This window comes from Sceloporus undulatus, chromosome 5 (genome assembly GCF_019175285.1).
Source record: "Sceloporus undulatus isolate JIND9_A2432 ecotype Alabama chromosome 5, SceUnd_v1.1, whole genome shotgun sequence".
NCBI lineage: Eukaryota > Metazoa > Chordata > Lepidosauria > Squamata > Phrynosomatidae > Sceloporus > Sceloporus undulatus.
In genome coordinates this window covers 149,650,203-149,666,617 of record NC_056526.1, presented here as the reverse complement: position 1 = coordinate 149,666,617, position 16,415 = coordinate 149,650,203, and the positions used below count along the sequence as shown (strand labels likewise).

Sequence of the window (16,415 nt, the reverse complement as noted above, 5' to 3'; positions counted from 1 at the left end):
TGTTTTGTGTGTCTGTCCCATTTTTTTGCATCTTTAGAAATGCGGCCCCAGCAAATGACTGTTGATCAACTCCAGCCTCGCTTCAAATAAACCAGACCCAGATCAGTCCAGCTCAGGACCACATTTGGTATAGAAATTGTCTTGCTCCACCTCACCAGGAAAATGTCAGGGTGCATCTACACTGTAGAAATAATGCAGTTTGATAGCACTTTAAGTGTTGTAGCTCCTTCCTATAGAAACCTGAGATTTGTAGTTTTACAAGGTCTTTAGCCTTCTCTGCCAAAGAGTTTCAGTGCCTCACAAAATTACAAATCCCATGATTCTATAGGAATGACCTACTGGAAGAGACTCACCAAATAACTTCCCTTGAGGCTTTCAAAAAGGCGATAAAAACAGTTCTTTTCCGTTGGGCCTTCCCAGACTGACCTTTGCCCAAACTAGAACAAGTCTGATTCTCTGATTAAATCTCACCGCTGTCTCCATGTGTTAAATTGATTTTAACTTATTATTGTGATCTATATTTATATATGGTTTTATTGTGGTAATTTTATTCAAGGAGGGAGGGTGAGGGTTGGGGGGATTTGGGGGTTTGTTTTGTTTGATTATTTTGTATTGTATTAACCTCTGTTGTTACCTGCCTTGATCCCCAAAAGGGAAGATGTGGGATATAAATGAATACTTTATTATTGTTGTTGTTATTATCCTCAGTACTCATGGTTTGCTCAATTTATACATCATTGTATTTCACAAGACATGGAATTGGTTAATACAAACCTGCTGGATATTTAGAAAATGGTTTTGATTCACAAATGCTTTCATGGTAATTTTATTATTGTTGTTTTAATGCATTTTAATATTCTTAACTGTTTTAATGTGTAATGGTTTTAAGTGGTTTTATCTTTATAAACTGCATTTTATCCTTTTAATGAGTTATGTTTTAATCCTGTTCTAATTTAATTCTATTTTAATGCTCATTTTGGATGTTTTTGATTGTATTGTTCTTTTAATTTGTAAGCTGCTTTGTGTCCCATTTTTTTTGGGGAAAGTGGGATATTGATATACTGCCAATAATAATAATAATAATAATAATAATAATAATAATATTAATAATAATAATAATAATAATAATAATAATAATAATAATAATAATAATACAGTTGTGGAATTTTTGTAATTATCCTTAGCATTAACAGGTTTTTTTTCATTACCATAACTGGGAATGTTTCATTTAGGCTGAATTTAGGAATGTAGAGATCAAGTAAATAGTAGTATATGCTTGTCCAAAAAGATCTGGGTGAACTTGGTAGGTAAAGTTGCTTCACTTTGGATCCATAATGTCTCTGTCCTTTCTGAAGCCAAAGGCCCCTTTCTTGGGTGTAGAACACTGAATTTCTCAAGTCTCTGTACTGTTATCTCTGGAAAAACCTATACAGAACCTAAAAGTTTTCCCAGATGTTTCCAGTGGACTGATCAGAAAAAATATATTCACTCTTGTTATCCAATAGGTCCATTCTTGACATTCAGTACAACATGGCCAATGTAAGTCGCACTGAATTTTACAAACTGATGTGCAGTGAAAATAAATCAAAGTATCTTGACCAAGTACAGTCTCCTGAAAAGTATAATTGGTACATGAAAACAAAATGTTTATATGTGGGTTGGTGTTTTTTGTTGCTAATCTGGCCAGCCCCGTCTCGTATACTTTAGTCCTGGTTTTATGGGAGAGAATTACAGCAACCCTATAGGTTATTCATTAATCCATCAACTTTTGTTTACCACCTCAGCAGTGCAATTGTTTCAGCAGAGCAGAAAAACAGGTTTGCATGGAGGAATTTTTCCCCAGTTTACTTTCCTGTATATCAATGCATTAAGTATTTCTATTCCCATTGCCAGTAAGTGAAGCACATACTGCTTAACCATCATCATCTAGCCTCTGTTATATTCTGTTTGCAGAATGAGTTTCCTAATGGTTAATAAAAATGTGTGTAAAACAAAGGTAGGATTGTACAGTGCAATGTATTTGTGTACTATTCACTCCTCCCCTTCGCAAATTATGTCTTTCAGGAAACACGCTTGAGAATGTTTACCTTCAGTAGTAAATGCATGTCATTATGAACAATTATTTCTGGAGCTCGTTAATTAATGAATCTGCCATTTCCATCTTCATTCTTTGGTAATTATAGCTTGAAATAGTAAAAATGTCCTCATTTATGTGTACATTACCAGGGAGATTTAACTTTGCAGGATACCTTACTATTTCCAGTTAGAATAAGTGAGGCATTATGCTGAACTGCCTGCCCCAAATATCTTAGTATTTATGTGAAATTACTGTTCAGACATAACAGTTGTCTTCATAATTAGATAGTTAAGGAGGCAAATCAGTATGCTGTAGTCATGATGATATTTTTCTTAAAGAACAAATCAAAACAAAACAAACTGCAAGGAAAGATAAAAAACCACATCTGTAGCAGTAGTGCAATTGAAGTACAAGAGGAATACTGCCTTTTCACAAAATGAAAGGATATTTTGGTAGGAATTCGTTTTTTGGTGTTTATAACTTTAAATTATAGTTTATATTAGTGCTGCTATATGTAATGGCATGGATGGGGATTAAAATAATAGATAGAGTAATTGCACTCCCGAATGCACTGGTAATAATTTGATTAGGAATATAAATTTAATTATATTTTCTTGAAAATCATTAAATGGCACACAAATATGGGCCCTTGGTTAGTACTGTATGAACCTCAAGAGAGGAATGGACAATGTTCAATGTGATGTCTAAAGGTTCCACTAACAATGTTCCTGCTTTTGGTCTTGTGCAAATGTGATAGTCTAGCAACAGACTTTAAGGGAATATAGGCAGGTTTTTGTAGCATTCACATTTGTCATGTACAAGTTCTGTCCCAGTTCTACACCAGTTTGCAATTTTCATTCTGCACAAATATGTACACATGTTCTTGTGTGCATTTTTGTACAACTGAAAAGTCTCTAGTATTAAAAATGTACAGGGAGCCAATCTGTTTATGAGGGACAACTAAATTCCATATACTGGGTTTTTCAAAACATATCATCAGGATAGTTGATTGAAAAGGACTGGAGGAACGGGCAGAGCATAGCAAGCCTCCTGAAAATGTTCATATATTGTAGCTGTGAGCTCTGCAGTTAAACTCAACTATTAAATGGAAATTGCATGAACAATGGTAGGTGTAGCTGTTTGTAGCTGATTACACCAGGCAGTGCATGCTGGGTTGAAGATGAAGTATTGGATCCCCATCTCTAGAAACAGTGTAATCTGTGGTCCAGAGATCAAAACATGCAGGTCCCTCAGGTGAGACAGAGCAGAAGTACAAAGAAACAACTCAGTCCTAGCATTAATAAAACTCCATGATTAAATTTTCTATATGTTTCATGAACAGAAAAAATGATTATAAAATTTGGAAGAAGTGTGAAAACTGAAAGCTGATTGCTTGGAAAGTGAAAATTAGGTCAGTTCATCTTAAAATGTAAATCAAATAACTTTTTGAGTTTGGATGGTGAGCAGTGTGGGGATATTTTTCTGATCAGAAATAACAAATACTCATTTATTTAATTTATATCTCACCATTCTCCTAACATGGTACCCAAACTGGGTCTCAGCATACATGAAAATAAAGTCATGCTAATACCCAGGATATAAAGTTTAAAAATAATTAAACTGTTCAATTAAATGTAAAGTCGAAGGCTTTCATGGCCGGCATCCATGTTTTTTTGTGGGTTTTTCGGGCTATGTGGCCATGTTATAGAAAAAATTTCTTCCTGACGTTTCGCCAGCATCTGTGGCTGGCATCTTCAGAGAATGAAGCCACAGATGCTGGTGAAACGTCAGGAAGAAAGTTTTCTAGAACATGGCCACATAGCCCGAAAAACCCACAAAAAAAATTGTTCAATTAAAATCAGTATTCATTCAAAACAAATAAAAAGCATTTAAAACACCCCTACTCTGTTCCCAGTTGTTCTCTGGGAGAGTTTTTTTTTGGGGGGGGGGAGTTGGTGGGAGAATCCATCCTAGGATAAATGGGAATTATTCATCGGCCAAATTAGAGTCATGGGTCATTCCCTGGAATAAATAAAAAATCAGGATATCCTGTGGTGTCAGCTTGTAGAGAGGAATGCAAGGGTTTACTGATCAGAAATTACAATCAATGCATCAAATACGTCCTACAGATGACCTGTATCTTCTATGTTTATTTTTGATAATTGTCTTAAGCAATAAATTCCCTTGCTTTGATTACACCAAAGTATTTTAATCACTTTTGTTGCTTTGTTACATCCAAGCTCATACCTCCTAGAAGTACAGACCAGCAAATTATTTTCTTGGGGACCAGTAATAGAAGATTTAAAACAGATTAAAAATCATTCTGAGGTAAGATTACAGAATAGAAGTGAACTAACATAAGGCTTAAAATATAAATACAGTACATTGTACTGTAGTCTCAAATAAGAGAAGTGGGAATAGTGTTATTCTACAGTTGGCCCTTCTTGTAAACAGATTTTTTTATACACGGATTCAAGCATCCACGATTTGAAAATGTTCAAAAAAGTATAAATTTCAAATATCAAACTTTGATTTTTCAATTTTTTAAAAATAAGGGACACTATTTTGCTATGTCATTATATTTAATGGGACTTGAGCATACACGGATTTTGTTATACACAGGGGATCTTGGAACCAAACCCCAGCTTATAACAATGGTCCACTGTATATTATGGCTTCTGTAATTTGGAAAGTATATAACTTGAAAGTAGAGATTCAATCCTATAAAGAGGTGCTACTTAAAGTGCTGGTCCATGGACTGATATCAGTCCAGGAGTCAACAGCTGATATTCTCTTGTAATTTTTCAGAAAAGAAACAAATTGTAGCACAATAAGCACAACTATGGTCCCAGTTGTTAACCCATTAGAAAAAGAAATTGCCAGTCCTTTCCCCCAATGCTTGAGGTACACTGCTGTGACCCTCCAGATATTTTGGATTACTACTCCCACAATCCATTATCACTGGCTATACTGTGTGGGACTGATGGGAATGGTAGGCCAAAATACCTGGAAGGAGCAGAAGTGACAAAAATTGAAGATTACCCAATAGCATCCAAAGGGGAAAACAGAGACACTTCTCTGTGTGTTCTGTGGATGGCTGTTTTATTTTAAAAAAACACCCAGTGCATTTTGGTTTCTGAATATTTCAGTGGCTTTCTTCAGAGGGGATAAGAAATCCAACTGCAGGAATTTCTGAAGCTGAGCATCTCGTTCCATTTGCCAGACAGAAAAGGAACAGGAAATGGAACAAAATTCTCAGCTTCGGACATTTCTGCAGTTAGATTTCACATCTTTCCTGAAGGAGACCATTGAAATATATGTAGGGCAAAATGTATTGTGCTTTTTCCAGAATCAATTGAGCCCTTGGAGATTTATCTCTTTTTTACTGGGGTAAAATAGCTGGAAGGCCACAGGTTACCTACATAATCCTTTCCTGCTTACTGGAGAGTATGCCCCAAGTAAGTGCAACAGAGCAGGGGTGTCATTAGGGGTTGCTAGTGGTGCAGGCCGTTCTAGGTGACACCCTGATGGGGGGTAAAATCACTGCTCCCTAAATGTCTGCCTTTTGTCATAAACCGGCTGTGCCTTTGCCTGTGTTCCTTTAAAACACTGGAGATGGTGTGAGTGTGGCAAGAAAGGAGGAAGGAAAGGCCTCAGTTTTTAAAAAATTTTTTTTAAAAAGTTTAAACATTTTAATTTTAATTTTTAAAAAATTATTATTTTTTTAAATCACATCTTTTCAAATTGTCACTTTAACCGCATGAAACTATGTATGTATGATATTGCAATTTAAAGATATAATTTTAATTTTGCTAGTTGTTTATGTTACAGCTGTTGCCAGTACATTTAATGTTATACAGGGATTACAGTTTACAAGTAACATTAGTATTAAAAACATTACTAAGGATTCTATATGGTGCGGTATGGGAACAGGTCAGTGAGGGTGATACTATGAATTTCTTGGCTGACACCAACTCTAATAGCTACACTTCAACAGAAATGAATTTACTTCCAAGCAAAGAGGGTTACATTCATTTTTAAGGGTTCATGATAGGCACTTTGCAAATTAAAATGTAGTTATTTGAAATTAAGGGATCAGGGTTACAAGAGTCTGGTTAACACAAGAGAATTTTTGGGGAAAATTTTGTAACCCCCCCCCCCCCGAAATCCATTTCTTTGCAGTGCTTTCTGCATGAGTGATGTATTCTAGCATTTAATATCAAATGCCTCTTCTTTGAGATATTTGAATATTTTACGTGTGCTCCACTGAAGTAAAGCAGAAAAGAATTGTCTTCCTAAAAACATGTTTCATTGAGCTGAATGAAGGGCAGATGTTTTGAAAGGCTGCCTATGTTAAACTTTTTTTCAGCATCCATAGGTGAAACCTTGTACTTTACCAATAATTTTGGTAACTGTCAAACAGAAGCTTTCAGGAATTAGATATTCTTAAAATACTGAACATCTCATGTTCCATTGATTTCCAATTTTGCAGGGGTTTTTTCCACTTAGGAAGCAGGGAGGGGGGGTCTCAAGTATTTATTATTTGTTCATTTTGATTATCTTGATTACATAGAATTTTTTTGTTTTTAGATTGATGCTTCTTTATATACTGCAGATATAAATTATCCTGTAAGTACATTTCATGAATGTAATCATCTCTTATAAAATAAATTGTATGCATCTTAGATACAGTTTTATTTGATCAGTCTTTTAAAAAGTTGTTGAGATCTATCCATGATAATTCATGTGCTGAATATCTCATGTCTGGATTACTCCTGAGTTCTTTATGTTGGGTGGAGGTTGTCCACCTATCCCACTGTTCTACCTATTTTAGGACTTTCTGGATATCCTTGTGGTTCCTGTGCAAGACTCTTTCTTCCTATAATCCCACATCTAGACATCACCATCTTCAACCGCTTCTGCCTTCACAGACAGTATGGTTCTGAATTTAACCATTAGCACTCTTGCACTTTTCCCAGGTGCACAGGTGTGTAATAAAAATAATAATTTATTAATCAGATATAAAATGCAATGGCCTGAAACAGAGGGGCCAAAAGGTGGGGCTTCCATCCACTTCAGGGGCATAGCAGGCAGACAATGTATGCTCCCAATGCAGCGCAAAGCCACTCTAAAACTTCCTAAGGTGGCCCAAAGACATCTGAAAAAGGAGTGTCAAAAAGCCAATCGTTGCTAGTGGCCCATTCAGGATCATGGCCAGCTTCAGTATGTGTCCAGTCACTGCAGTCTCGGGCCGATCATGGCTGGAGCAGCCAGAGGTTGCTCCAAGCCATTCATTTGCTTCGCCTCAAGTTAAAGATTACCATATACTTGTGTATAAATCGACCTAATATATAAGTCAAAGGCAGTTTTGGGTACAAAATCATGGATTTTGATATGACCCGTGTATAAGTCAAGGGTCAAACACTGAGGCATGTTACAAAAGATCTAAAGAGGGAAACAAAGCACCACTTCCCTCCCTCCTTGTCCCTCTCTGGACCTCTCCCAAGGGTCACAGTCTCAATATAGAAAATGGAGAAACAAACCTCAGTGTCCACGTGCACAAGCACACACACACCCTCCTTTTACTACCAGCATTTCTAAGGCTAATGCCCTGCAAAACAGAGTAGAAACCTCTCTCTCTCTCTTCCTTTCACCACCAGGATTTCCAAGGCTCATGGCTTGCAAAATGGGGTACCAACTTCCTCCCTCCCTCCCTCCCTCTCTCTCTTCCCTTTACTACCAGGATTTCCAAGGCTCGTGGTTTGCAAAATGGATACAAACCTATCTCTCTCTTCTTTCCCTTCCTTGGTCTCCAGAGGTCTCAAACCATTACACCATGTTAGCTGTCATATATTTTCCTTCATTTCTATAGGAAACACAGCAGCTTTATTTTCAAAAGTCCACAACAATATAGCTGGCATAATTGTACTTATTCTGTAAATTCCAGGATGTAACAGCCAGGTTTCTATTAACTAGTTGAGTTGCCTTTTGGGAGCAAGTGCTGAAACAGCTAGACTGATAACTGATTTACTCTGGGCTTGATTAAAAATGCTAATGATAACCCTTCCTGCTTTGAGAAAAGGCCCTTCCTTATGTCCCACTGACGCCTGATTTTTCCCCATTGCAGTGGTCAGGATTTAGAAATTTATCCCAGGACAAATACCAGGATACCACTGGATTTTATCACAACTGTCAAATAGATGGCGATTAATCATCAATTAATTTATTAATAATTTATTAGGAATATATTACAATATATTATGCTTTACTTCTTCCATCCATATATGGTTTTATATTGCAGGTATAGGTAGCAACTGTGGGATAATAGGGGAAGGTTTGTGGTGGTGGTGTTTACTTTTTCTACCCTCTATTATCACAGAGGTTGTTTTTCATGAATAGCTGCATGTCTATAGGACCTTATAGCATATTTGTACAACCTAGATACAGGAGGGTCTGTGTGGATGAAAAATGTCATTTCTGAATTAATCTGTATAGCATTCATATTGTAACCCCCCTGAATTTTTCTTTCTAGGGGCATTGTAATATATCAGTGGTGAAGTGTTTTTATCTTGAGATGAAAGTGCTTTCCTATGAAGCCTATATTGGAGGAAATGAAAAGTTTTATAACAAAGTGCATCGTGTTGTGAGATCCCTAGAAGCATTTTTAAAAGGCAAACAGGTAAGTGTACCCTAGGGGTACTATAGTAACAAGCAGGGTGTTTCCAACAGCCCTATCTGTATTGCAAAGTACTTTAAGATAAGGCAATTTCTGCCAGAGAACAGAGAAAAGGAAAAGTAGAAGTGACTTGCTTGGCCAATAGTATTTTCCACTAAATTTCTTCCACTTAAATTCTCTAATTTTTTCTCCAAACTGCTTCTTTAATTTGCTTTCCCACAGCTATCAAGTCTCTGGAAATATGGTCCCCGATTGTAAATCTGTTATTTCTCCTAGTTGTCATATCTGCTATATATTGTCTTGATACTATTTTTGGATGAGATCTGTATATAGTCACAAAATGTGCAGAAATCCCTCTAGCAATGTTTCTTGCATTGTAGCCTTATTTGATCTCTTTGCAAAGCCTAAACTGGATAAATTTGCTACACAGTCCTGTCTCATGGGGACTACACCTCAGCTCCCTGGCTTCTGAATCTCTCAACTGTTTCTTTCAACAAGGAGACTACTCCCCATTTTGTGACCTTTTTGATATGTCATGATAGGCTTCTGCACCACTTAGTGGGATAACGCCATGCACCTTGTTTTCAGCATTCTAAAAGGGCCACTATCCTAGAAAACTAGTCTGCAAAGTCACTAGCCAATTACCACTGATGTAGACTAGAGTCTACATCATTGGTGATTAGATAGTGACTTTGCAGCCTTTGTGTACATGCATGTGTTCTATCATACTAGATTTGGTGCCAGTGTCCAGTTCCCTTTTCAACAAATTGCTGTGTGAATAACCTAGATAGTTTATTAAACCCTACACCACAAATTATGATTTGTGGGTCCTTGCTATCCGCAGAGGTTTGGTTCCAGGAACCCCCTTGGTTAACAAAATCCTTGGATGCTCAAGTCTCATTAAATACAATGACACAGTAAAGTGGTGCCCTTTATATAAAATGGAAAACTTTGCTATTTGGAATGTATACTTTTTTAAAAAAAATTTCAATCTGTGGATGCTTGAATCCATGGATAAAAGAAATCTGTGGATAAGAAGGGCCGACTGTATATGCTTCCATTAGTGGTAACTCTCCAAGAAACATCATCATTCTCTCTAACAATAATAGGCAACAGAGAGAAGGTGGAACTGTTCAGCACCTACTTTGCCTCCAAAGTATTCTTCCAAAAGAAAAAGACTGCTCAGCCTGGTGCAAACAGAAGGAATGATGCACAGCCCAGAATAAGTAAAGCGTTATTATAGGAATACCAAGTTCCTCAGATGAATACCCTAGAGGACAGACTCAGGATTCCAGATGATCATAACAGATTGGAGACTTGGGCCAAAATTAACTACATGAATTTTAACAGGGATAAATGTAGGGTAAAAGCAGGAAAGCAGGAACAAATTAAATGCACAAATATAGAATGGATAACATCTGACTTGACACAATGTGAAAAAGATATAGGTATCTTAATAGACTACAAGCTAAACATGAATCAACACTGTGATGTTGCACCCAAAAAAGTCCAGTGCAATTCAAGGTTGCATCAAGAGGACTATAGTGTCCTGATCAAGGGAGGTAAAAGTCCTGCTCTGCTCTGCTTTAGTCAGATCTTACCTCAAATACTGTATCAAATTCTGGGCACCACAGTTCAAGAATATATTGGCAAGCTAGAGGAGGGTGACCAAGATGATAAAACATCTGAAAACTAAGCTTTAGGAGGAATGTCATAGAGAGCTCCAAAAAGAGAAGATTGAGAGCTTATATGATAGCCATCTTTAAATATCTGATAGGATATCATGTAGAAAGTGGGAAATTATTTTTTTGCTGCTCCAGAGACTAGGACACAAACCAATAGATTCAAACTGCAAGAAAATAAATTCTGAACAGAACTAATTGACAGTGAGAGCTGTGGTGTTTGCATGTTTCTGTGCATGATGCCAGCCTGTTCAGCTGACTAAAGATAACATCCTTGCAGGAGAGAAAAGGAGTCCTGGAAAAGACTGGCGAGCCAAATGCTTGCTGTGTTCATTTTACAGAGCCAGCCTTTATCACTGGGAAGGGAGAAGCATTTAACTCAGGCAGTATATTGTGAGCATCATGAAACATCCAAACTGTTAGTTATTTAGTTTATTATGATTGTATTTTTACTGCTAGTAAATGGATAATGGGTAGGGTCCTTGTAAGATTTTCTGCTTCATGTCACACAATAACCTGGTCAACTTCAGAACTATGTATCTTGAAGGGGGCACTATTGGTTGCTGTGCCTTGGTCAGCAAAATATTTTGACCCATCCTTAGCACTGTAGCTCAGGGGGATCATCATCTTGGTTCAAAGGCCCAAATTCCCATTCGGAAGGAAAGCCAGGGAATTGATTACAAGCATTAGAAACTTTGTGCTAAACAGTGCCCAAATTTAAAATGTCCAAATGTAGTCGGACTTATCTGCTCACATTGAAAGAAATCTCTGAGTACTAATGCATCTCTTAAATTTATAGTCCTGCATAACCCACTGATAGGTAGTTTTGCACAATCAGGAAGGTTTTGCATTATGTGTTAGTGTCTAAATATGATGTTTTATCCTCTGAGAAACATGATTGAAAGCCAGAGACCTAATCATTCTACCTTGTGATTTTTTTCTCTGAAGATTGAAACGCAGTGTTTCAGCTAAGTGTGCTATTACAATAGCAGCCTGTCTGTGAAGCTGGTTTGCTTATTATTCCATTACTACAGCTTGACACATGAGGAAGTGAACCATTGTTTATTCCAGGATTCAAGACTTGAAGTTGTTGTGAAAGAGACAGTTCTTTCATTGACTTCTATTTAGCACTTTAGCAATTCTGTCAAATACTGGTATTGTAGGTAATATTTGTCAGTAAAATCAATATTGCAAAACACTGTCAGTTACTTCTGTATATGATTATACATTTGTTAGTTACTTTCTTGATAATTACTTTTTGGTTTGTGTAATTTTAGTTCATTATATAATTAGTAGTTATTTTTCATATGTTCTTTAGTAACTTTTTGTTCATTTTTTATATTATATTTTGTACCATGTATGGTTTCCCCCGAGTTTGTTAGGTATAGCTTTCTTTTCACGACCCTTCTCTGTTTCTTTTGTATTATTATTTATGCCAGTCATATGCTAGTGTTGCCCTGCCTCTCTCAGTGTTTTTATTATTTTACTTACACAATGCTCACTTCTTTAACCTTTCTTGTTTGCAGGATAAAGAAGCACCTCAGTGCCAAGAATGTGAAACATTTGAAGAAAAACAATACATAGAATTTATGAAAAACTTTGAAACTATTGCAAAACGATTCAATAGAGAAGAGAATCTGGAAAAAGGTGTTTAATGTGATCTTCCGTTTTAACAGGAAGGAATGATACATAGTAGTTTGGAAATAAAGTATCTGGAGAAAAATATAACAGGTTCGAAATGGGACAGGTGATGCAAAGTCTTTGCAAACTTGACAGCAATCCTGCAATTCTATCAGTTTTTGGGATGCCTTACAGAGATTACCCATTTATAAAACAGAACTGATGTTAGCATGACATCAAAATAATTATTCATGTGTGAGTTTTTCTTGGACAGTGGTCAGCCCAAGTAACCTAAGTAGGAAAAGTGGTGGCCAGAAGTAAAGCTATAGTGATTGGGATAATGCCAGTGGGCACCTGATGTACAGCCGGTTTTGGAGTCCTTAACAATTCCTAATACCAGTTGAATCTCCCTTATCCGAAATGCTTGGGAGCAGAAGTGTTTTAGATTTTGGAATATTTGCATATACACAATGGGATATGTTCAAGATGGGACACTAAACATAAAATTAATTTATGTCTCATATTTAACTTATACACATAGCCTGAAGGTAATTTTATACAATATTGATAATCATTTTGTGTATGACCCAAAGTAAAAACAAAGATTCCACCTTGCAAACAATTGAGCAAGAGCACTGCAGCTTTCACCTCAAAGTATCATAGAATCATAGAATTGTAGAGTTGGAAGAGACCACAAGGACCATCCAGTCCAACCCCCCTGCCATGCAGGAACTCTCAAGCAAAGCATACCCAACAGATGGCCATCCAGCTTCTGTTTAAAGACCTCCAAAGAAGGAGAGACTCCATTACTCCCGAAGGGAGTGTGTTCCACTGTGAAACAGCCCTTACTGTCAGGCAGTTCCTCCTAATGTTGAGGCAGAATCTCTTTTCCTGTAGCTTGCATCCATTATTCTGGGTCCTAGTCTCTGCAACAGCAGAAAACAAGCTTGCTTCCTCCTCAATATGACATCTCTTCAAGTATTTAAACAGGGCTATCATATCACCTCTTAACCTTCTCTTCTCCAGGCTAAACAACTCCAGCTCCCTAAGTCATTCCATGGTTTCCAGATCCTTCACCATTTTAGTTACGCTCCAGTTTCTCAGCATCCTTTTTGAATTGTGATGCCCAGAACTGGACACAATATTCCAGGTGGGGCCTGACCAAAGCAGAATATAGTGGCACTATTACTTCCCTTAATCTAGATACCATACTTCTATTGATGCAGCCTAAAATTGCATTGGCCTTTCTAGCTGCCTCATAACACAGTTGACTCATGTTCAACTTGTGGTCTACTTGGATTCCTAGATCCCTTTCACATGTAGTCTCTTGAAGCAAGGTGTCCCCCATCCGATATCTATGCATTTTGTTTTTCTGCCCTAAGTTTAGTACGGGCCCAAACAGACAGGCCAAAATAAAACTGCTTTGGCCCACTTTGGAAGTATGCTGTTTAAATAACACACACATCTTAAGAGGTCAGAAGCTGCACCAATGCTGTGTTTCCGTCCTTAGGACTGGAGCATGGCTTTGGTGTGGCTTCTGCATCATTTAAACAGCATATCTCCAAAGTGATCCGAAGCAGCTTTATTTTGACCTGTCTGTTTGGGCCCTACCTTACTTTTTTTTTTTTTTTTTTGTATTGAACATCATTTTGTTAGCTTTGGCCCAACTTTTCAGCTTATTCAGGTCATTTTGAATTTTGATCCTGTCCTCTGGGGTGTTAGCTACTCCTCCTAATTTGGTGTCATCTGCAAATTTGATAAGTATGCCCCTAACTCTGTCATCCAAGTCATGGATAAAGATGTTGAATAGCACTGGGCCCAGGACAGACCCCAGTTGGACCCTACTGGTCACATCTCTCCAGGATGAAATGGAACCATTGTCAGTACTCTAAAAAGTTTTGGATTATGGCACATGTTTGGATTTTGAATTTTGGGATAAGAGATATTCAACCTGTAATGGCAAGCTCCTCAGAATCTCAATAAAGCTATATGGTGTAAATCAAACATAAGGGGGGAAAGAATGTGAAGGATAAGGAATAGCCTGTGGGGGAAAGAAAGTGCTCTGAATTATGAAATCATATTCTGATTCGGTATGCACTTAATGATTCTGGTTGATTAAGAGGATAACAGGCCAGTACTCGAACTCTCAGTATAATGAAGTGCAATTATAATACATAACTGTGGAAATCAATCAAATGGTATGACTAGCGAATATCTACAGGCAAAAGAAGAAAAAATAGTTTGCAATTGCCATCATGCAGGTTAGGAAGGAGTCAAAACCGTGAGCATTGGCATTTTATTTGAAACAACACTATAAGAAGGCGATTAAACTGTGGAATGAATCCCATAGGAATACTTCCTGAATACACTCTCATAGGATTATGCTGTTAAAGTTTTAAAACCATGGAATTTTAAAACACTAGAGCAGATTACATCTGTGCTTTGACTTCTTTTTTTCTTGTCATCTGGTAATTTTTGTAGCTGATGGCTAGAATTTAATATAAATCTTATGTCTGTGTAAGTGGACTTTCATTTGCAGGAAAGAGAATTGAGCATTTTCACAACATTCCTGTTCAGCTGTTGTGACGTGACTGCATCAGGAAGCTAGTGAAGTGACTATTGAGCTTTGGGCATTCCCGGTGTGTAATGGGACATTGACTAGGGAATACCAGTGTGCACAAGTAGAGCCCTAGATGTGCATTTGGATACTCTTGCCAGTGCCAGATCTTTTGCAATTCACTAGTGGAGATCCATAGTGCCTCTACCATGTATCTAAGTATGTTGTAAAGTTAAGTAACATAGACTTCAATATGGAGTTGTGGCCATTACTGTTATTTTCCCTCCTCATAAGTGTAGTACAGTCACATGAGAAGAAAAATAAACAAGATTAAGAGTAAAAAACCCTCCTAACGTATGTTTGTTATGAATTGATACCATTCCAGGAATCTTTTCTTTTAAAATTGTTTTTAAAAAATGTCTTACCACATTCTTTGAAAAAACACCAGATTCTGATGTTGATCAGATACATAGATTTTTGCTATTCCACCCAAGCAATCATATATTTTAAGGTGAAGGGCATCTTTGATGCATTCTGTAACATCTTTACCTCTTATTCTGCAGTTGTTGTGTGAAGAGATGAGTGAATGTGAATAAGGTGGCACTGTTGCTCTGAACAAAATGGAGAAGCCGCAATGCATGATGTGGGGAAGTTACCTGGCAAGCAAAGCGAGGATTTCAAGTCTGTTGACGGAGATGGCGCATCTTGAAGCAAACAAGATGTAGCTGCCAAAAACCTTATCTAGGAACAGAGAACATACAGGTTCTAACAGTGATGAGTTACTGTATGTTTGGATGACCGTCCAGGATGTTTGAAATTTGGACTGATAAGAGATGGAATGTGGAAAACAACCCAGTTTATACTGAAGAAGAAACTCCTGGACAAAACCCAAAAGGCGGTGGTCAGTGGAAAGGCAGAAAGGTTTAAAAGAGAGACTTTTGAAAGCAGTGACTTTGTGATCCTGAATCCACGGCATCAGATCTCCCATGGCTTCATGAAGGCACCTGATCAATGACTTCAGTGACAGCCACTCTTGTATGCGTGAGTATTGGGTGAATGGTGTGTGTGAGAGCTCTCTTGGTACTTGAATATATGCATGTCTTTATGTTTAATAAATGTTACATGAATAGTGCAAAACCAAATTTGGTGCTTCAAGTTTCTGTGTGGGCTCCTGCTGGGGTGGGTTTCTTGGAAGAGGAAATATCCAACACAGTCTCAATAAAAACAACTTGGCATGACAGTTGGCTGCTAACATGATAATATAATAGTAATTACTTCTAAGTGAAGAAGAATAGAACTAGATCTTCTACATATATGTAAGCTTTCCTATGGAAGTGGTTGGACATTTTTGTCATTTGCTCAAACCATGCATTTAGTTAAAGGTCGCAGAAGCAGAGCTCCATGTGCAGGGCTGTTGTGGTGAAACTGGAGGTAGTATTTCTTCTATTGCACTGACAATTTTGCAACATTGCCATTCAACATGGATTGTGTAGCACAATCAATGTGTGAAAATTTACACTATGCAGCTTTGAGACAGATCCCAGGATATGAGACATTCTTGACATACACACAGAGACCCTAACAACATGGGTTTCGAGTTCACTGTGCCATTATGGGCCTTTCTTTGTGTTCACTGGTCACATTATATGTTTTAAAAACCTCTCAGATTATAATACATTCCAAACCCTTATCTGCCTCTGCCACCTAGCTAAGTATATTGTAAGGTTATGTAACATAGGCCTGTTACAGACTGCCAAAATAAAGCTGCTTCGGGTCTCTTTGGAGGTTTGCTGTTTAAATGAT

General features: G+C 37.4%; 1 protein-coding gene across 1 annotated transcript in view; it reads left to right on the top strand.

Annotated features, from left to right (window-relative positions):
- The window catches only part of IL15 (interleukin 15), a 36,642-nt gene extending 20,434 nt beyond the window's left edge, over positions 1–16,208 (top strand). Inside the window, exons 3-8 of the mRNA XM_042470364.1 lie at positions 2,065–2,173; positions 4,318–4,405; positions 6,668–6,706; positions 8,610–8,756; positions 11,962–12,082; positions 15,176–16,208. Of these exons, the coding sequence (XP_042326298.1) occupies positions 2,100–2,173; positions 4,318–4,405; positions 6,668–6,706; positions 8,610–8,756; positions 11,962–12,082; positions 15,176–15,186 (480 nt within the window). The 5' untranslated portion in view covers positions 2,065–2,099 and the 3' untranslated portion in view covers positions 15,187–16,208. The remainder of the gene's footprint in view (positions 1–2,064; positions 2,174–4,317; positions 4,406–6,667; positions 6,707–8,609; positions 8,757–11,961; positions 12,083–15,175) is intronic.
- The last annotated feature ends 207 nt before the right edge of the window (positions 16,209–16,415 follow it).